This window comes from Carassius gibelio, chromosome A25, assembly GCF_023724105.1.
Source record: "Carassius gibelio isolate Cgi1373 ecotype wild population from Czech Republic chromosome A25, carGib1.2-hapl.c, whole genome shotgun sequence".
Taxonomy (NCBI): Eukaryota; Metazoa; Chordata; class Actinopteri; order Cypriniformes; family Cyprinidae; genus Carassius; species Carassius gibelio.
In genome coordinates, this window is record NC_068395.1 from 3083841 (window position 1) to 3105450 (window position 21610).

The window sequence follows — 21610 nt, forward strand, 5'->3', positions numbered from 1 at the left end:
AAGACAAATGAGGTGCTTTTACATTCAAGTATTTGTCTTTAATCTTGTATGTGTTTTACTCACAGTCATCCAGATCCAGCAAAGACATTTCCTGCGTCTCCTTCTTGCTCTCTTTTTTGGATTGTTTGGGAGGCTGTTTTGATACAGGCATCTGAGCGAAACAAGAAAAGGTCTATCATTAACTCTTTATGCACAGTATTCACGAAGTAGTCAGCTGGTATTCTACTCCAATCTATCCCGACCTTCTTCTTCCTGATGTTGGATGTGTCAGACTCAGACTCCTCCTCTGACTCCTCCTCCGACTCATCCTCTGATTCGCTGCTCTCTGATTCGCTCTCTGATTCTGAAGCACTTTTCTGATTCTTCACTGTCTTCCTGACACTCTTCCTGTCCTCTGCACTGCTGCTCTGTTCGCTGTGGGAATGATGGAGCAGAACATGAGACATTTGGTGAAACAAGCTGATCTGAACTTACAATTGACACTGGTTTGGTGTGATGTGTGGATGGCGCACCTCTCTGCACTCTCCTCTGCTGGCTTCTTTGCTTTGGTTTTGTCCAGCTTCTTCCTTTTCTTCTTTTCTTCCTCCTCATCATCCTCTTCCTCCTCAGACTCGGTCTCTTCTCCGCTCTCTTCACTCTCTGAACCGGAACCGCTTTCATCACTGCCGCTAGCGCTCGCTGAACCGCTGCCCGAGTCTGATTCTACCAGAAGATTGAGTAAAATCATGATGAAAAATTTTTGATCAAATTGTGATGAAAAATTTGTAATGAAATTTGTGATGGAAAAACTTGTGATGAAATCGTCATGAAAAATGTATGATGAAATTATGATGAAAAATGTATGATGAAATTGTGATGAATAATTTGTGATGGAATTGTGATGAAAAAACAAACAAACAATTTTTTTTTAAATTGAACAGGTTTCAGTGCTGAATCACATGAAAATGAACTATTCCCAGAATATTTGCAAGTACTATACATTTTTTGTAATACAGGTTTGAAGACATTAACTTAGAGATATATTTACATCAGAATTCATATTTTTTACATTAAAAATGGTGATGAATACTTATTCATAAAATGCATTATTCATGAATGAAAAGAACTATAGGGAATTTAATCAAAATGAGTATTTTCTATCTGTATTTTTTGTGCTGATTAGCATAAAGTCGTTAGCTTAGCAACAAACTAATGTCCGACAGTAATCAGTGTTGAATCTCATGTGAATTAACTTATTTTTCATTATTTGCATGTACTAAGCATTTCTTGTTATAAACGTAATTAACTTAGCAACATGCCTTCATCTTTCTGTTACAGCTAAGTGACTGCTACCACAGTTGTTGCCATATAGACCATATTATGATATATTTTGGCTAGCATGCTGAAATTGTCACAGTGTCTGGGTTGTTGTTCCCCGGGGTTCCACTAGATGTCCTCCTTCTCACGGTGCCTGTCCCAGATCACTTCCTGTTCCCTTATATGGTCACCTTCCTCCTTGTTACCTGATTGATTGTTCACCCCACCTGTCTCCTGTTTCCCAATTATCCTTCTGTGTATAAATACCCAGTCTGTCTTAGTCTATGTCACGGAGTCCTTGTCTGATGTCATTGTGTTTCAGGTCCATCAGTCTTGCTTTGTCTTACCCTATGTGTCTCATTCTCTCGTTCCACCAGACTTCCTCTACCTTTCCGCTCTTCCGAGTTCCCCGTTTCATCCGGTTCCCTTTTTGTTTGATTTGTCTCTCATGACTGTTTATTTTGTATTTACCCCTCTGTTTAAATAAAACCCTTACCTGCATTTGGATCTACCCTCTCTTTGTGTTTTTCCCCAATACCTATCGTGACAGAAGGACTCCGTCATGCCTAGATCCAGCGGTGTGGGATTTCGAATCGGTTCCCCAGCCACCATGGAGGAACGGAGGGGGAGATACCAGAACTTAATCACCCTTCATCAAGAGGGAAGTGAGGTGGGTGGCCTGGCGCAATTGTTTTGGACTATGGCGGTCGGGCTAGGTTACAATGATGCAGCACTAAAGGATTTATTTAATAATTGCCTGGATGATCCTTTACCTTCATGGGAGATGAAGGGGTTAGAGATACTAGACTTTTGGGGGTTTACCAATTACCTGCACCATCGTGCCCAGTGGGATGCAACAACCATACCAGAGTGTCCAGACAAGGCTGCCAGCTCAGCCCCACAGCACAAGATGGGCGCCAGCCCAACCCCACAGCACAGGATGGCCGCCAACCCAGCCCCACAACCCAAGATGGCCACCAGCCCAGCCCCACAGCCCAAGATGGCCGCCAACCTAGCGTCACAGCCCAAGATGGCCGCCAGCCCAGCACCACAGCACAAGATGGCCGACTCAACGCCACCGACTCCCCATCGTAGAGGGCGGAGGAGGAGACAGGCAGCTGCTGTTCCCGAGGCGGTGCCCGAGGCTGTTCCCGAGGCGGTGCCCGAGGCTGTTCCCGAGGCGGTGCCCGATGCAGTTCCCGAGGCGGTGCCCGATGCAGTTCCCGAGGCGGTGCCCGATGCAGTTCCCGAGGCGGTGCCCGATGCAGTTCCCGAGGCGGTGCCCGATGCAGTTCCCGAGGCGGTGCCCGATGCTGTTTCCGAGGCGGTGCCCGATGCAGTTCCCGAGGCGGAGCCCGATGCAGTTCCCGAGGCGGTGCTCGATGCAGTTCCCGAGGCGGTGCTCGATGCAGTTCCCGAGGCGGTGCTCGATGCAGTTTCCGAGGCGGTGCTCGATGCAGTTCCCGAGGCGGTGCCCGATGCAGTTCCCGAGGCGGTGCCCGATGCAGTTCCCGAGGCGGTGCCCGATGCTGTTCCCGAGGCGGAGCCCGATGCTGTTCCCGAGGCGGAGCCCGATGCAGTTCCCGAGGCGGTGCCCGATGCTGTTCCCGAGGCCGAGGTCGTTCCCGAGGTGGTGCCCGATGCTGTTCCCGAGGCGAAGCCCGATGCAGTTCCCGAGGCGGTGCCCGATGCTGTTCCCGAGGCGGTGCCCGATGCTGTTTCCGAGGCGGTGCCCGATGCAGTTCCCGAGGCGGAGCCCGATGCAGTTCCCGAGGCGGAGCCCGATGCAGTTCCCGAGGCGGAGCCCGATGCTGTTTCCGAGGCGGTGCCCGATGCAGTTCCCGAGGCGGAGCCCGATGCAGTTCCCGAGGCGGTGCCCGATGCAGTTCCCGAGGCGAAGCCCGATGCAGTTCCCGATGCTGTTTCCGAGGCGGTGCCCGATGCAGTTCCCGAGGCGGTGCCCGATGCTGTTTCCGAGGCGGTGCCCGATGCTGTTCCCGAGGCGGTGCCCGATGCTGTTCCCGAGGCCGAGGCCGATGCTGTTCCCGAGGCCGAGGCCGAGGCAGTTCCCGAGGCGGAGCCCGATGCAGTTCCCGAGGCGGAGCCCGATGCAGTTCCCGAGGCGAAGCCCGATGCAGTTCCCGATGCTGTTTCCGAGGCGGTGCCCGATGCAGTTCCCGAGGCGGTGCCCGATGCTGTTTCCGAGGCGGTGCCCGATGCAGTTCCCGAGGCGGTGCCCGATGCAGTTCCCGAGGCGGTGCCCGATGCAGTTCCCGAGGCGGTGCCCGATGCAGTTCCCGAGGCGGTGCCCGATGCTGTTTCCGAGGCGGTGCCCGATGCAGTTCCCGAGGCGGTGCTCGATGCAGTTCCCGAGGCGGTGCTCGATGCAGTTCCCGAGGCGGAGCCCGATGCAGTTCCCGAGGCGGAGCCCGATGCTGTTCCCGAGGCGGAGCCCGATGCAGTTCCCGAGGCGGAGCCCGATGCAGTTCCCGAGGCGGTGCCCGATGCTGTTCCCGAGGCCGAGGTCGTTCCCGAGGCGGTGCCCGATGCAGTTCCCGAGGCGGAGCCCGATGCAGTTCCCGAGGCGGAGCCCGATGCAGTTCCCGAGGCGGTGCCCGATGCTGTTTCCGAGGCGGTGCCCGATGCAGTTCCCGAGGCGGAGCCCGATGCAGTTCCCGAGGCGGTGCCCGATGCAGTTCCCGAGGCGGTGCCCGATGCTGTTCCCGAGGCTGAGGTCGTTCCCGAGGCGGTGCCCGATGCAGTTCCCGAGGCGGAGCCCGATGCAGTTCCCGAGGCCGAGGTCGTTCCCGAGGCGGTGCCCGATGCAGTTCCCGAGGCGGAGCCCGATGCAGTTCCCGAGGCGGAGCCCGATGCAGTTCCCGAGGCGGTGCCCGATGCTGTTTCCGAGGCGGTGCCCGATGCAGTTCCCGAGGCGGAGCCCGATGCAGTTCCCGAGGCGGTGCCCGATGCAGTTCCCGAGGCGAAGCCCGATGCAGTTCCCGATGCAGTTCCCGAGGCGGTGCCCGATGCTGTTTCCGAGGCGGTGCCCTATGCAGTTCCCGAGGCGGAGCCCGATGCAGTTCCCGAGGCGGTGCTCGATGCAGTTCCCGAGGCGGTGCTCGATGCAGTTCCCGAGGCGGTGCCCGATGCAGTTTCCGAGGCGGTGCCCGATGCAGTTCCCGAGGCGGTGCCCGATGCTGTTCCCGAGGCGGAGCCCGATGCTGTTCCCGAGGCGGTGCCCGATGCTGTTCCCGAGGCCGAGGCAGTTCCCGATGCAGTTCCCGAGGCGGTGCCCGATGCTGTTTCCGAGGCGGTGCCCTATGCAGTTCCCGAGGCGGAGCCCGATGCAGTTCCCGAGGCGGTGCTCGATGCAGTTCCCGAGGCGGTGCTCGATGCAGTTCCCGAGGCGGTGCCCGATGCAGTTTCCGAGGCGGTGCCCGATGCAGTTCCCGAGGCGGTGCCCGATGCTGTTCCCGAGGCGGAGCCCGATGCTGTTCCCGAGGCGGAGCCCGATGCTGTTCCCGAGGCGGTGCCCGATGCTGTTCCCGAGGCCGAGGCAGTTCCCGATGCAGTTCCCGAGGCGGTGCCCGATGCTGTTTCCGAGGCGGTGCCCTATGCAGTTCCCGAGGCGGAGCCCGATGCAGTTCCCGAGGCGGTGCCCTATGCAGTTCCCGAGGCGGTGCCCTATGCAGTTCCCGAGGCGGAGCCCGATGCAGTTCCCGAGGCGGTGCTCGATGCAGTTCCCGAGGCGGAGCCCGATGCAGTTCCCGAGGCGAAGCCCGATGCAGTTCCCGAGGCGAAGCCCGATGCAGTTCCCGATGCTGTTTCCGAGGCGGTGCCCGATGCAGTTCCCGAGGCGGAGCCCGATGCAGTTCCCGAGGCGGAGCCCGATGCAGTTCCCGAGGCGAAGCCCGATGCAGTTCCCGAGGCGAAGCCCGATGCAGTTCCCGATGCTGTTTCCGAGGCGGTGCCCGATGCAGTTCCCGAGGCGGAGCCCGATGCAGTTCCCGAGGCGGTGCCCGATGCAGTTCCCGAGGCGAAGCCCGATGCAGTTCCCGATGCAGTTCCCGAGGCGGTGCCCGATGCTGTTTCCGAGGCGGTGCCCTATGCAGTTCCCGAGGCGGAGCCCGATGCAGTTCCCGAGGCGGTGCTCGATGCAGTTCCCGAGGCGGTGCCCGATGCAGTTTCCGAGGCGGTGCCCGATGCAGTTCCCGAGGCGGTGCCCGATGCTGTTCCCGAGGCCGAGGCAGTTCCCGAGGCGGAGCCCGATGCAGTTCCCGAGGCGAAGCCCGATGCAGTTCCCGAGGCGAAGCCCGATGCAGTTCCCGATGCTGTTTCCGAGGCGGTGCCCGATGCAGTTCCCGAGGCGGAGCCCGATGCAGTTCCCGAGGCGAAGCCCGATGCAGTTCCCGATGCAGTTCCCGAGGCGGTGCCCGATGCTGTTTCCGAGGCGGTGCCCTATGCAGTTCCCGAGGCGGAGCCCGATGCAGTTCCCGAGGCGGTGCTCGATGCAGTTCCCGAGGCGGTGCTCGATGCAGTTCCCGAGGCGGTGCCCGATGCAGTTTCCGAGGCGGTGCCCGATGCAGTTCCCGAGGCGGTGCCCGATGCTGTTCCCGAGGCGGAGCCCGATGCTGTTCCCGAGGCGGAGCCCGATGCTGTTCCCGAGGCGGTGCCCGATGCTGTTCCCGAGGCCGAGGCAGTTCCCGATGCAGTTCCCGAGGCGGTGCCCGATGCTGTTTCCGAGGCGGTGCCCTATGCAGTTCCCGAGGCGGAGCCCGATGCAGTTCCCGAGGCGAAGCCCGATGCAGTTCCCGATGCTGTTTCCGAGGCGGTGCCCGATGCAGTTCCCGAGGCGGAGCCCGATGCAGTTCCCGAGGCGGTGCCCGATGCTGTTTCCGAGGCGGTGCCCTATGCAGTTCCCGAGGCGGAGCCCGATGCAGTTCCCGAGGCGGTGCTCGATGCAGTTCCCGAGGCGGTGCTCGATGCAGTTCCCGAGGCGGTGCTCGATGCTGTTCCCGAGGCGGAGCCCGATGCTGTTCCCGAGGCGGAGCCCGATGCTGTTCCCGAGGCGGTGCCCGATGCTGTTCCCGAGGCCGAGGCAGTTCCCGAGGCGGAGCCCGATGCAGTTCCCGAGGCGAAGCCCGATGCAGTTCCCGAGGCGAAGCCCGATGCAGTTCCCGATGCTGTTTCCGAGGCGGTGCCCGATGCAGTTCCCGAGGCGGAGCCCGATGCAGTTCCCGAGGCGGTGCCCGATGCAGTTCCCGAGGCGGTGCCCGATACTGTTCCCGAGGCGGTGCCCGATGCAGTTCCCGAGGCGGTGCCCGATGCAGTTCCCGAGGCGAAGCCTGATGCAGTTCCCGATGCAGTTCCCGAGGCGGAGCCCGATGCAGTTCCCGAGGCGGTGCTCGATGCAGTTCCCGAGGCGGTGCCCGAGGCGGAGCCCGATGCAGTTCCCGAGGCGGAGCCCGATGCAGTTCCCGAGGCGGTGCCCGATGCAGTTCCCGAGGCGGTGCCCGATGCAGTTCCCGAGGCGGAGCCCGATGCAGTTCCCGAGGCGGAGCCCGATGCAGTTCCCGAGGCGGTGCCCGATGCAGTTCCCGAGGCGGTGCCCGATGCAGTTCCCGAGGCGGTGCCCGATGCAGTTCCCGAGGCGGTGCCCGATGCAGTTCCCGAGGCGGAGCCCGATGCTGTTCCCGAGGCGGAGCCCGATGCTGTTCCCGAGGCGGAGCCCGATGCTGTTCCCGAGGCGGAGCCCGATGCTGTTCCCGAGGCGGAGCCCGATGCTGTTCCCGAGGCGGAGCCCGATGCTGTTCCCGAGGCGGAGCCCGATGCTGTTCCCGAGGCGGTGCCCGATGCAGTTCCCGAGGCGGTGTCCGTTACAGTTCCCGAGGCGGTGACCACAAGGCCGTGGTGGTCTTCGGCTCCGCCCTGGGAGACTCTGGCGGTGACCACGAGGACGTGGTGGTCATCCGCTCCGCCCTGGGGGACTCTGGCGGTGACCACGAGGACGTGGTGGTCGTCCGCTCCACCCTGGGGGACTCTGGTGATGACCATGAGGACGTGGTGGTCTTCTGCTCCGACCTGGTGGACTCCGGCCTCGACCACAGAGACGTGGTGGTCTTCCGCTCCGCCCTGGAGGGCTCTGGCCTTGACCACACGGCTGTGGTGGTCATCTGCTCCGTCCTAGTGGACGCCTCAACATGTCCTTCATGGACTTATGTTTTGTGTTTTTTGAGTTCTGTTTCTGTCTGTTCTCTTTAGTTTAGTCTGGCCCTCCGTCCCTCCCCCTGTACCTCCTCCGGTCCTCCTCCCTCCTGATCTCCCGGTTTTATGTATCATTTCTGGTGTTTGTCCTCCATGTGTTCCTTTTCTGGCCCTCCGTCCCTCCCCCTGAGCCTTCACCTGTCCGCCTCCCTCCTGGTCTCTGTGTCATGTTTTGTCTTTAAGCGTCTGGTAGCCGCTCCGTAGAGGGGGGGTACTGTCACAGTGTCTGGGTTGTTGTTCCCCGGGGTTCCACTAGATGTCCTCCTTCTCACGGTGCCTGTCCCAGATCACTTCCTGTTCCCTTATATGGTCACCTTCCTCCTTGTTACCTGATTGATTGTTCACCCCACCTGTCTCCTGTTTCCCAATTATCCTTCTGTGTATAAATACCCAGTCTGTCTTAGTCTATGTCACGGAGTCCTTGTCTGATGTCATTGTGTTTCAGGTCCATCAGTCTTGCTTTGTCTTACCCTATGTGTCTCATTCTCTCGTTCCACCAGACTTCCTCTACCTTTCCGCTCTTCCGAGTTCCCCGTTTCATCCGGTTCCCTTTTTGTTTGATTTGTCTCTCATGACTGTTTATTTTGTATTTACCCCTCTGTTTAAATAAAACCCTTACCTGCATTTGGATCTACCCTCTCTTTGTGTTTTTCCCCAATACCTATCGTGACAGAAATGTTATTTAAGTATTATTTTTTATATTTTTATAGTTTTTAATGATATTTTATCTTTGTTTTATCTTAATTGCTTATGTTTGCTATATTCAAATTAGTTTTTGTTTTTTTAAATCATTATTATTCAGTTGTTCATATAAAGATTTTGGATGTGGACAACATGGACAGTTTTCTACATTGGCCACAGTTACCGCTATCTGCTGATTCAGTTGGACCTGATTCTCCTTCGGAGTCGGAGTAAAAAGGTTTCTCTACTTTCTTCTCCTTACGATCCTTCCGGCTCGAGCATTTGCTCCAATCTGGAATCTGCAAAGGATCACGAAACAGCATCAAAACAAGCTCAAGTACATCTGAAGGACCTAGTCAGAGAAAGAGGTTCAAATAACGGCCATGAATGCCTCTTAATATGCAGCAAACATCTCTGTTTACACTTATACATCAATATAACTTCGGTTCTAGAGACTTGTGTCTCTCTTTGCTCAGTGTTTGATGTCTACAGCAGGGAAGGTTGTGCATTCATGGCTTTTATTCTCATTGTGTACATTTAAACATATAATTAAAGAAATCACATCCTAAAAAAAAATACCCCAAAAGACCTCCAGCACTGAATCAATTCAACCCAAGATTAATTCAACTTTACGTTGTTGAACTAAATTAGCAATTAGCAACTAGCACAAGTGAGTGCTGTAGGCAATTTCCGGGGTGTTTTTTGAGGTTTCTGGTCTTTAATCGTAGAGCAAAGGCTGAGGAAAGGGAAAGGCTGATCTAGCACAGTACAGACGCTAGGCTAGGCTTGTGGCAAAAGCTCTTTGGGTCTGACGCTAAGGGTGACTAACAGACTCACGCTGGTTAAAGTGGTGACTCTTTCAAGCAGCGTAATAACCTGGCAAACAGGAAAGAATAAAAAGAAACGCAAGAATGATGCTGTGAGATGGCCAGAAGAAGAGAAAAGAAAAGAACAGAACAGAAAAAAACATTTTAAAGTACACACAAGGATTCAGGTTGCACTTGTCCACAGATTAGCACGTATTTGGATACGTTTTATGTCCATATTTCGCAAACAGCTTCAGTCAAAGCAACTGAAAGTGTTACATTCATACCAAAGACGATAACTTTATAAAGAGAATCAATTAGAACTAAACAAGAAAAGCAACTTCCACACCACAGGTATAACGATAACAACACAGAAGAATTATATTATTGAAGTTTTTTCGAACTGCTGAACAACAACAAAAAAATGACAGCCAATCAGAATGCATTCTACTTTAAAGAGAGTGAGCATTTAAAGCGTCAATCAACAAAAATGTAGTGCACGGTTATAATAAACATAACGTTATCGCCTGTTGGTGTGGGATCTAATAGTTATTGTTATCGTTCTTGGTGTGAACGGGTCATTAAGGGGGAAATTCACTCAGAATGAATAGCATTATTTACATCCGTACATCCTTAAGTGTTCAATTTAATAAATTCACCCAAATTAGCACTCATAATTTTTAATGCAAATTATGCAAATTGGGTAACTGCATAAACACTGCAACATATTTAATGCTTAAATAATTCTGCACTGCACAACTCACAATCTTTTCGGTCGTTATTAAGTACTGAGTTGTTACCCAACAGAGAACATTCTCAGAACTTTGGCTAGCGTTCTGGCAAAGTTTTGAACAAACGTTCTTCCAGTAAATTTAATAGAATGTCTGTTTAAAGTTATCTGGTCTTTAGTAATTTTCTCAAAACGTTAGAACAAAAATGTTATTTATACATCATTAATGAAACATTTTTTTTCTTAAATGTTTAAGTTGGATGTTCGTGTAGTTACAGTTTTTAAAATGTTACTACATGTACAACAAAATTTGTATAACCATGAAAAAAAGTAACAACATTTAAAAAAACTGGACGTTTTGAATTTTCGGAGAACATCAGAAATAAATGTTCATAAATAAATAAATTGATACATTAGAAAATTGTTCATAGAGCATATTTTTGATAGCTGGGTAAGAAATGCGGCAGATTAACACAGTTTGACATACTTTACTACCGTACCGTACTACAGCTGTTGTTCAGGCAACTAAAATAGCTCTTTAAACTGAAAAAGTCACGTATATTACGCTTTTTCTTTTAATAAAAACATATATTTAATTCTATTTACTACCTGCTGTCTTGGACAAACCATCAGAGATTGTGGCTGATTAAATTTGCATGTGTTTAGTTAACATTTAAATGTTGTACGCAAGAGTTTCTGTTTAGTGAATTCCCCCCTTAGTTTAGAGCTTTCAGAAGGTCTCTCAACGTGACAATAACAAATCTGTATTATTAGGATGATGTTTTAATGCTTTGTTGAGAATTTGGTGTCACAGTAATGGAAGTGCAACGTTAATATGAAGGTTTTGCAATGTTGTGGTTTGCTTGGCAGGAAATTAAGTCAGCAGATTTCAGACTGAGACACGAAAACACACACTTTAGTAAGGTTGAGCCAGAGGGCTCGACTACATAAAGGACAGAGAGAAAAGCCACAGCACTCTGGTGGGCACCTCTCTCCAGTCTCCCAAGAGACCCATTCGGCCCCCACTGGTGTCTATGACCTCCTCTTGCTGCTTAATATGGTGGGCGGGAACATAAAGAGACAGACAGACTGTCAGAAAGGGGATGTGGATGAACATCGGATGGGATAAAACTGATAACTCCCAGAAATCTGCTGTGAATGTGAATGATGATGAACTAACAAACATGATTCTGCAGACAAAAACCTGGCTGGACTCAAGACCCTGAGCGATCAGTGTGTGGTACAGACCTCATGCATATGCAGATTTGATCATGGAATATTAATCAGGAAGGAGTGGCATGTGTGAATGTGTGCGGGTGTGTCTGTCTAGTTAGTTCTAGAACTCTCAGTGATTTTAAAACAATTCTAGAACCACAGAAAAACATCTACTATTTGGACAAATAATTTTTGAATTTGTTTGTAAATCATTTTAAAGGAATGTTCAGTGTTAAACTCATTAATGACACGCTGTTAATAGAGTGCAACTATCTTTGATTTACAGCAAAATGTTTATATATTTTATAAATATATATATAAATAAAGCAATATAATTTAAATTTTCTATGCCATTTGCAGTGTTTCATGCTTAAGAGTTCTCATTGCATAATTTGCTCGTCGCGGTTCTCTGATTGGTCGAGATTCTCAGCTAAATTTCATGGTTAAACGTGATTATTTAAAAGTTGAAATAATGATAGCTGATTACTTCAACAAAAGCATACAGACTCGATTAACAACCTCGTAGCTCACAACAGGTGTGTCTTTAAAGTTTTCATTAAAAATAAGTTCTGCTATTAAGAAAATGAATGGAAATTTTACTTCCAGAATCCGAATGTTGCACTCTATTACCAAGGGAAATCATTTTGACACATCGACCAATAGGGCTGCAGGATGAGTAGCTACCACCCCGCTGAAATCCAGAGTGTGTGATTTATGTGTTATGAGGGTGGAGTTATGATAATGAGCGAGGAGAGTGAGTGATATAAAAGCATAGACAGTAAAAGAAATGGACACAGCGACCCCATTGGAACTCAATTGAGACAAATGAAGCCCAGTTTTAGCGTTTTTTAGCACTTCCGTTTCTGACGCGCAGACTCAAATGAAGCTTGACGACGTCAGCAACCTGTCTGACAGATGTAAATCTTCTAGTAGCTGTGCGTGCAAACTGCCATCGTTAATCTTGCAGAGACGGCGAGCTTGAGCGGGGAGTTCTTTGGCGTGAGTGAGCAGGAGTAAGTATTCTGATTGATTATTTTGTATAGTATTTTAAAATGTAACGCCAGTACGCCATATTAAGTTAATTGCCTGCGAGCTTCTCCTCCTGTCTGTACGGTAATGCGACAGCGAGCCGAGTGGTTATGACGCAATCGTTAGCCTATTTTTTACAAAAACTGTTTATACGGGGCCATGATGTAACATAGAAGGTAATGGAGCCCTTTATACATTGTTGTGTATCTTTAGAAATAAATAATGGACAAACAGAGTCTTTAAACGCCTCAGATGTAAAGTTATTCGCTGTCAAAGTGACGCCAAAATGAATGGGAGTCAATGGGAATGCTAACGCAAGTGAAGTTCTGCTAAAAGATGGCAGCCCCCACCCGACTTCAACTTCCGGTCGAGTTCCTTGCCCCTTGTATAAAAGTGATTGGTAGTGTGTTTTTTTGTCAGTGCTTTGGGGCGTTTCTTTGGGAGATCTTGCATGTTGGAGCTCCCTCTTGTGGTCTGTAGGAGAAGCACCCCTGCACCCTCTGGCCCTGTCAGAACTGTTCGCTCTGCACACACACAATCCTTCACCTCCACGTTGCGCACGGATGGGTCAGGTGCCGATTCAGGCCAGTTGGGCAGCTCCTGGTATCCTCCGGCTTTAGCGTTCAGCAGATGGGACAGTGACCCCAGCTGGAAGTGATCTCGGTCTGCAAAGAATTGAAGAAAATCACAATGAGATCTCTAATGTCTCAATCATGCCCACCGATTTTTCTAAAGGTCCCAGTAATCTCAAGATGTAAAAATATGCTCGGATTTGCATACAATTCAGGATCTAAACCTATAACTGAAACTAAAATGAAAACCTTTAAATGGAGACTCCAGGACGGGGGCAGGCTTGAGTGCCAGGAAAAGCTTCTTGGCGTATTTGTTAAGAGCGCCGCTTTTATCGGTGGGCACAATGAGTTGGCGGATAAAGCGGGCTCGATCTCTGATGTCATAGTTTTGATCATATTTTGCCAGGTTCAGTACATACTGCGTCAACAGTTTAGTCTGAAAGACAGAAAAGAGAAGAAAAACACAAAGGAATTGAACTCTCAGGAGTCTCAAGGGTTTCAGTCAACGTAGTTGAGTGCATCTAAATGATATGACATGCAGACAAAAATTGTATTGCTTGATTAAATAATGATTTATGAGTTACTCCCAAAAAATCTTGCATGAAAAGAAAAAGTTAAGATAAATAAAATTATATAATTTATTTTCCTGCCAAAGCAACATTTCTCATTTTTATGTAGTTTAACTTGATGCACAAAAATGATTAAAACTCAAATAAAATGTACAAATAATTATTAAAATAAAAGAAAATAAATGCATGAGTATGCAGGGAAATTTCAGTACATTTCAGTTGTGTCCCCATGTTTTCACTCCTATATTGTCCTGTCTTTCAGCTGTTTTAACATCATTTCAGAGGTTTTCAGAAAGCTCCAGTTATATTCAGCCATCATTTATAAAAATACTGCACAACATCAGATTACCTTAAACATCTTAAACTGGCTTTTCATGCATTTGTAATGTGAAAACCTCAATGTTCAATCAACATTACGACCTTTTACTATTCTTGTTTGCTTTCATTTATGAGTTTCGTCATGTTGCATAATGCAAGGGAGCTTGCTTACTGCTAATGTGCTCTGCATTATTTATCCTCATAGCATGCAAACAATCATGCATCTCACTTCTGTGCAGGGTTATCAATATTTAAAACTATTCAAATATTTTCAGTAATTGAAATAAAGCTCAAATAAAATATGAAATATTAGAAAGGAAAACTAAGCGAAATGTGCCTCGGTCATTACCGGAATTAAGATGAAGTTAAAGTACTAAAATTACTAAATGGAAATTAATAACTTAAACTGAAATAAAAATCAATCTAACTTTTAATATAAAATAAAAGACAAAAGCACACAAAAGAACTACAATTAAAATAAAAAGTGAAAATATAAAAATAAAAGCTAAAAAAATTCACAACATGAATAGTTTATGAAAAATACTATTAAAAATTACTATTAATAAGCATTACTATTAATAATTCCCCTCACCTGTTTTGAGTTAGTTAGGTACAGTTTGGCAGCCAGATTGATGATCTGCAGCTTGACAATGTCTTCCTCGTTGTTGAAGCTTTTGGCCATCTTTCTCAGGACGTCGGGGGCGATTTTGGGGACGTGTTCGCAGTATTCTCCGATCAGCCACAGGATGCTCGCTCGGGCCATGGGCACCTGACGTCACACACACTATCAGGACTAGGGAGTGCGTTTAAATGAGAAAAAAGGGTAGTTTAGATCCCAACTCTACCTGGATGTTGTCGATGAGTTTGGCCATGTGTTTGATGATGTCACTATGCTGTTCAGGCTGCATCTGCAGAAGCTTTTTAATCACCACCACTGATTCAGCCACAACCAACTCTGAAAACACACACCTAAGATTACCCAGAATTACCTGACAGACGTCTTTGGCCATTGCACTGTGGCTTGCTGTTTTATTCAGCATGCGATGGACCAATTTCAAGTGTATTTCAAGAGTATTTACAGGAAAATAGGCTCATATTTTTCTTCTTTTGCAACATAAGAACCTCATCTGACATCGAGCAAAGAACTTTTGATGTCTTCTTAAGTGGTTCTCACTTTATGGATAATTAATGGACATTAAAAACATTCTGTTGCATTCCCTTGCCCCCAAACACACACTCTCACCGTCTCTGTTGGACAGCAGCTGGACGAGGCCGTTCAGACAGGTGTCTCTGACTTCACCGATGTTTGTAGCACAGCGACCTATGGCCTGAATGCTGGCTGCCACGAAATCCTTATCCATGCTCTTAATATATGTCTTGAACACAGATAGAGAAACATATGAGCCCTAATTATACCATTATAGAATATACTACTGTTAACACTGTTATCTATAATCTTACCATGGGTGGTTGACAAAATGACATGAACTTATTTTCAGTGGTGGACGAAGTACACAAATCAAGTACTTGAGTAAAAGTACAGATACGTATAATAAAATATTACTCCAGTAAAAGTAAAAGTACTCCTTTTTCAATTTTACTCAAGTGAAAGTTCAAAAGTACTAAATTTTTTATGTACTTAAGTAAAAAAGTACTGAAAGATAGATGTTTGCAATTTTATATAGGCTAATTTAATTTTATATTAGCACTTTTTTTTTTATAATCCTACTGATCAAAATACCTGGGATTTTTTCCAAAATAACCACTATATGGAGTGAAGATTTATTTTTGTTGTTGATATGGACTACGTTGATATTGACTACGCCACCTACATATAGGTGGTTGAATAAAAATATTTGGACATTGTTTATAAAAATTACCTCAAGTTAGCACCAGCAAGCTTGTTAGCTAGACAGTTAGCATCAGCTAACAATATTTGTTTATTTTCAGTGCGGTTATGAATAACGTCCTTAATAACAATTGATGAAAAAGTTAGAGCTTTACTGATGATTAACGTTAAGTCTAGAGTGTGTCCACCTTTGTGTGTGGGTCCATGTACATGCTGAATCGACAGGTAAAAAAAGCCTCAAGTCCAAATATCCATCACCAATTAACCGTTTCACAAACTTGCTTCGATGTCCAGATCTGAATAAAAAAAAATCTCAAACATGCTCCGAAATCCCGATCAGAATCAACCGAGTCGCGAACAGGCTCTGAAGTGGCGCTCTGAATCAACCGAGTCGCGAACAGGCTCCGAAGTCCCGATCTGAATCAACCGAGTCGCGATTCGCGAACAGGCTCCGAAGTGCCGATCTGAATCAACCGAGTCGCGAACAGGCTCCGAAGTCCCGATCTGAATCAACCGAGTCGCGAACAGGCTCCGAAGTGCCGATCTGAATCAACCGAGTCGCGAACAGGCTCCGAAGTCCCGATCTGAATCAACCGAGTCGCGAACAGGCTCCGAAGTCCCGATCTGAATCAACCGAGTCGCGAACAGGCTCCGAATTGCCGATCTGAATCAACCGAGTCGCGAACAGGCTCCGAATTGCCGATCTGAAAACTTCGACCAAAGAATGTAAAAAATAACTCCATTTAATATTACGGTTGCGGGGAATTTGAACAAGCATGAGTTATTTTATTTAATCTGTGTTAGTTTAAGGTTATTTTATTTTATTTTTTAACCTAATACACGGAGACGCTGATAGATGTGTCTGCTTTGCACTGGAGCATTTCAGTGGGCTTTAATAGTTCTCTATCTACAGCAGATTTAGTTCCCAAACAACTGACAATTTTGACCTAAATATGATTTTCAGTTACAATAATTAATCCTAAATTTCAACATTAATAACTTACTTTTAGCAACATCAGACGCACGCACACTCACAAGATCTGCCTGTTCTTACTTCAGGAGACTCACACTAAACGGTTCATTTGAATCAGTGAGTGGTCGACTCCAGAACAGCTGCAATCGGATCATTCTAATTCGTAAACGAATCGTTTAGTGCGATTCGCGATCTGAGTAAAGTTTATTTTGAAAAGACTCAGTTCATTCATGATGAATCAGACACCGCTTCTGCGTGTCGGAGCACGTGATATATTATAGGGAGTAACGATATGTTTTATGAAATGTAGTGAAGTTAAAAGTACGATCTTATGCTTTGGAATGTAGTGAAGTAAAAGTAAAAGTTACTCAAAATAAAACTACTCCAGTAAAGTTTCTTTGTTCATAATTTTTATCAACCTTTTAGTTTGCAGTTCACTTAATTAGTCGTGGTGAGACAAATAAATCATGCAAATATTTCATGTAGTCTCCTAAAAAAATATATAATCCTAAAAACATAACATAATATTAGTTTATAATGTGTACAACTGTTCAAAAGTATGGGGTAGTTTCTTTTTTTTTTTTAACAAGAATGCATTTAATTGATCTATAGTCACAGAAAAGACATTTAAAATTTTGTTCTTTCAAACTTATTTTTGAATATATTAAGCATTGAGCAGCACAACCGGTATTAATTTTGTTGTTTGTTTTTGTGAGCAGCAATTTAGCATATAAAAAAAAAAATTCTGAAATATATATATATAGATAGATAGATAGATAGATACATGTAAATATTTTCAAAATATATACTGTATGTGTGTATTTATATATACATAATTAATATTCACAGTACACACACCCACATATATTATGTAAACAAAAACTTTTATTTTGGATGTGATTTATTGCGATTAATCGTTGCCCAACACTAATATATTCTAAAAATATTAGCGTTTTAACTGTATTTTTTGTCAAATAAATAAAGCAAAATAAATGCATTGGTAAGCATAAAAGTCTTCTTTCAAAAGCTTAAATTTTTTTTATTTTATTACACCATAAAATAAAAGCAGTATATAAAACGGTACCTGAAATTCTCTCAGGATGGTGGAGATGTTCGTCTCATTAGCCAAATTAGTCAAAACCTCCAGCTGTGTTCATAAGAGAAGATAAAATCATCAGTCCAACTTTAAAACTCTCAAACTATATGAATCAACACTCTCGAGTGAAACCATGTAATGGCATAATATCTCAGCATAGAGATTGGTGTGTTTCAGAGCGTGTCTGTTCACCTTGAGGATTTTGATCTGCGTCGGGTCTGTGGAGCGGATATAAAAACTTTTCAGATACGGCTCAAACATTCCCTGAAAGACAAAAAACATCAGAGCATTCATGAAAACAGATGAAAACCTAACATTTTTCAATAGTGATTGAATGTTTCTGTTCTATTATGCCTTTACAGAAAGGCTTCTCAAAGTCTGAAATCTCTCAAGGACAAACCAATAAATGGATGAAAGCAAAACCACAAGGAACCTTTTAGGTTAAATATTGAATCGTGAAATATTAAGCCCTTTTATACAGTTTGCAGCAACGCTCCTCAATGCATTGAACTATATGAAGTAAAACATCAAGCTCCAGCGTTCAGATCAAGCGTTGTTTGTTGACCTTTCCAATCACACTTGATGCATAAAATCCTCATATTATGTAAGTACATGGTCAAATTGTCCTATGACTCAGTGATCTCCAGTGCTTTTCAAGAGGAAGTCAAAGTGACGCATGTGCTTTTACACTTTTCTGTGAATCACTCACTCGTCTCTTGATGGTCATCGTGGCGACGTTCTGAAGCACGACGTACTGCACTTCACTACAGAGACACAAAACACACATCAACATCAGTGACACAACAACGTCAAGACGTTCAGAATTCAAAACCCTTGAAAAGTGTTTGAGATGAGAAGTAATATTTTTAAAGAAGAGGCTTATAAACGGAGCGATGCATGTGAATAATGGATGAGGTTTACGGTCTGAGTATATCTCTATCTGCGGCTAATGCCAAATTCTGTCATCATCCAGTGCCATTTCTCCTGCGTTGACTAATGATGTTATCAGCTGACGTCATAGCTTACATCATTAAACCGAGAGACTTCACGCTGTGTCAGAGTTTGAGGGACAAAAGTGTGTTTGTTTCTGATCTGCGTGTGAGTGTGTTAATGTTCCGTTAGTAAGTGACTGATTACTCACCTGTGGCTGCGCATCAACCTGACCAACGCTTTAGCAATGATGCCCACCTCTGCTTTCGGAGCCAAATGGAAGTACAACTGAGCTACTGCCATCACCACCTGCACAGACAGAGAGAGGGGCTCATTATGAGACAGTTCCGGCTAAATCAACACCATTTCTCTATTTAGAGGTCATGTGTGAACGGATCCAATTATCATAATGCTGGCAAAACAGCTTTAGCACTTTGTCAACTTAAATACTGATGCAATGTGTGAACAACAGTAAAAAAATAAATAAATAAATAAATAAATAAATAATAATATATATATATATATATATATATATATATATGTATGTATAATAAAAAAATGACACTAAACTAAAATATATTTTATATATTTTATAAATATATTTAAATGTAAATTAATATTAAGAAAAACTGGGGGGGGGGGGGGTAACATTAAATAATATTTATAATAATAAAATAAATATAAAATAAAAAACCATGCATTTAATAATAATAAAAATAATAATAACAACAACAATAAATTAAATTAAAAAGTATACGATTAAAAAAAATACAAGAAAATAAAATAAAATAAAAATAACTAACTTTTTTTTTTAAACTAACCGAACAATTGGAAAAAACTGACACTAATTTACTGAAACTAAAACTAAAATACATTAATAATACATAAATAATAAAACAAATGTCCCATAAATTTAACAATAAAAAACACTAACAATATCAAACAAAAAAGACTTTAAAAGGCCAAAATTATACAATTTAAAACAATTAAATACATTTATAAATAATTAGAATAATTATTAAACACCAGTCGAGTAATTGGAAAGACTGACATTGAACTAAAGTAAATTAAAATAGTAACATTTATACATTTGGCATGCACTTTAAAAGAAATGACTGGACTAAAGACATTCCAATTCAGTTTCCTGCAGCATGTGGGCAATTCAATCCAAATTCAGTTCGCTCTTAAAATCAGAATGTTCCTAAATATAATTATTGAAATATTCTAGATAATTGTTTAATATATAAAAAATAAATAATACTGTTTCTAATTAATAATTAACTTGTAGTGAAGCAAAAGCAGAACTGAGTGTGTGTGTGTGTGTGTGACTCACAGCAGCGTTGCGGCTCTGCAGCAGGGGTTTGGTGTTCCTCAGTAGGAGTCTATGATCGGGGTCCATCACATATGGCTTCCTCTTCACTACAGTGGCTGCCTCGGCTTTCTTATCTTCATCTTCCTCATCATCAGAGGCGTAGAAGGCCTTCTCGCTGTTCTCCTCCAACAGAGACTCCTGCGTATACACACACCTGTTACCAGTGGACACATCTTCCTGCGATACACACTCACACACGTGTGAGATACTCACATTGACGTTGGGGTTGAGGAACTGTGTTCTGGCGTAGCGTGTGAGCATGTTGATGATGACCACCTGACCCCACTCCTCCACGTCAATCAGCAGGTTACACAGCTTACGGTAGTTCTTATGGATCAGATCAATGCGGTCCGGACACACTTCCTCAAACGCCATCACCACACTGCCGGCTACCAGCTTCACACACACACACACACACGCGCGCGTCAGGAATGAGGATCATATCTCAGGACTGACCTGAAATGATTCTGTCACTCACTGTGGTTTTATCAGAGAGCAGCTTCTCGATGACTTCAATCAACTGATCTTTCTGTTCTGGGTCCAGACTGAAAGAAAGAAAGAAAGAAAGAAAGAAAGAAAGAAAGAAAGAATATTGTTACATATTGAGCAATTAACTGCTACATAAGTCACCATTTTTCCTAGTTTGATATCACTCACATAATTCCATGCTTTTTCATACTTAAATTATTTCATTACGAATTAATATTTAATATCTACTTCATTATTTATTGTTTTGCTAGTGGGATATTTAAGGATACACAAGGTTCATTATCACCCTCTTGAGACTGACTTGAAAAAATGACTAAACCTTATTTTTATTTATTCTTAGCTATATATGTAAGATTAACAAATAAATGTTTACAAATACCTAGAAATCGAATAATACATAGACATTTTTATATAAAATATATATTCATTACACAATATATTACATAAAATGTATTTTATTATATAATTCTTATGATAAATATATCTGTATTTTTAAATAAGGAGACTTTTTTATATACACACTACCTTTCAGAAGTTTATAAGACTTTTATAAAAATGAAATTAATACTTTTACTCAGCAAAGATGCATTAAATTGTTTCTTTTCATCAGACAATCCTGAAATTAATATTAATTATAATAATAATAATAATATTTTTTTCAAAAGGATCATGTGACAGTGAAGACTGGAGTAATGGCTGTTGTAAATTCAGCTTTGCATCAAAGAAATAAATTAATTTTTTAAAATATATGCAAACAGAAAACATTTACTTTAAATTGGAATAATATGTAAAATTACTACTGTTTTTACTGAATTTTTAAATCAAATAAATGCAGCACTAAATGAACAGTTACTTCAGACCATGTTTTACTGTACCTGTGTAGTTTGGGTATGGCATGAGCTGCGGTCTTGCGGACGTATGGAGACATGTCAGACGCTGCCTCTTTGATGGCTAACATCATGATGGGCACGATGATGGTCACTCTGATGCTGGACAGCACACGCAGGGCACTCGCACGGATCAGCTGGTTGGGGTCCTGAATCAGGGGTCACAACTATTTAATTAGAAACAGATGTGACTTCACACAGCAGAATCAAAGGGTGTGACGGGTATTTCCTCTATCTGAACACTAGAGGGCATTTTTTGTCCCATACGACACACTTTTGTAACATCTTGTGTGCATCATATACTATTAGCATGTTCTCCATACTATATAATATGTGCTGTGAGTTTATATTTTCAGCGCCTCTCCAGTTATAAAACACTGGAAACAGTATGACAAAGGCACATGGATGGTATACTATTTCCACATTCTGGCAATATGTAATTGATTTATGGTTTAGTATTTCCTCAAACCTCTTGCACTGTGGAACAGGTTTGCAACAGTTCTCTAATTTAAGTAGAAAAATAAGAAAACCACA

At 44.8% G+C, this 21610-nt stretch overlaps 2 protein-coding genes across 9 annotated transcripts in view; one reads left to right on the forward strand and one right to left on the reverse strand.

The window, feature by feature from the left end:
• LOC127947345 (AP-3 complex subunit beta-2) overlaps window positions 1-21610 on the reverse strand; it is a 41660-nt gene that overhangs the window by 5168 nt on the left and 14882 nt on the right. For 4 of the 7 annotated variants that reach the window (XM_052544424.1, XM_052544421.1, XM_052544419.1 and 1 more), the window contains exons 5-22: window positions 21065-21225; window positions 20179-20245; window positions 19914-20096; window positions 19662-19838; window positions 18540-18637; window positions 18108-18162; window positions 17591-17662; window positions 17387-17449; window positions 14724-14856; window positions 14326-14435; window positions 14073-14249; window positions 12843-13029; window positions 12568-12686; window positions 9079-9117; window positions 8426-8540; window positions 513-702; window positions 243-414; window positions 64-151 (exon numbers count right to left, since the gene is read on the reverse strand). In XM_052544424.1, the coding sequence (XP_052400384.1) occupies window positions 64-151; window positions 243-414; window positions 513-702; window positions 8426-8540; window positions 9079-9117; window positions 12568-12686; window positions 12843-13029; window positions 14073-14249; window positions 14326-14435; window positions 14724-14856; window positions 17387-17449; window positions 17591-17662; window positions 18108-18162; window positions 18540-18637; window positions 19662-19838; window positions 19914-20096; window positions 20179-20245; window positions 21065-21225 (2206 nt within the window). The remainder of the gene's footprint in view (window positions 1-63; window positions 152-242; window positions 415-512; window positions 703-8425; window positions 8541-9078; window positions 9118-12567; window positions 12687-12842; window positions 13030-14072; window positions 14250-14325; window positions 14436-14723; window positions 14857-17386; window positions 17450-17590; window positions 17663-18107; window positions 18163-18539; window positions 18638-19661; window positions 19839-19913; window positions 20097-20178; window positions 20246-21064; window positions 21226-21610) is intronic. The other 3 variants (XM_052544425.1, XM_052544422.1, XM_052544420.1) reach the window with 1 other exon arrangement.
• On the forward strand, window positions 2167-8228 carry LOC127947347 (titin-like). Of its 2 annotated transcripts, XM_052544426.1 has the most exons (3): window positions 2167-2914; window positions 3353-3820; window positions 6389-8228. In XM_052544426.1, exons 1-3 carry the CDS (start codon window positions 2207-2209, stop codon window positions 7481-7483), a joined length of 2271 nt encoding a protein of 756 aa, XP_052400386.1. In that variant the 5' UTR covers window positions 2167-2206; the 3' UTR covers window positions 7484-8228. The 2 variants fall into 2 exon arrangements, with proteins under 2 accessions (XP_052400386.1, XP_052400387.1); XM_052544427.1 differs by lacking the exon at window positions 3353-3820 and having other exon boundaries at window positions 6389-8225.

What these genes read in the sequence shown, in the direction of transcription:
- LOC127947347 (XM_052544426.1), top strand. Translation starts at nt 2,207, where the DNA reads ATGGGCGCCAGCCCAACCCCACAGCACAGGATGGCCGCCAACCCAGCC. An exon ending in ATGCTGTTCCCGAGGCCGAG is followed by an intron (nt 2,915 to 3,352) that starts GTCGTTCCCGAG and finishes CCCGAGGCCGAG; the next exon opens with GCCGAGGCAGTTCCCGAGGC. An exon ending in ATGCTGTTCCCGAGGCCGAG is followed by an intron (nt 3,821 to 6,388) that starts GTCGTTCCCGAG and finishes GCTGTTCCCGAG; the next exon opens with GCCGAGGCAGTTCCCGAGGC.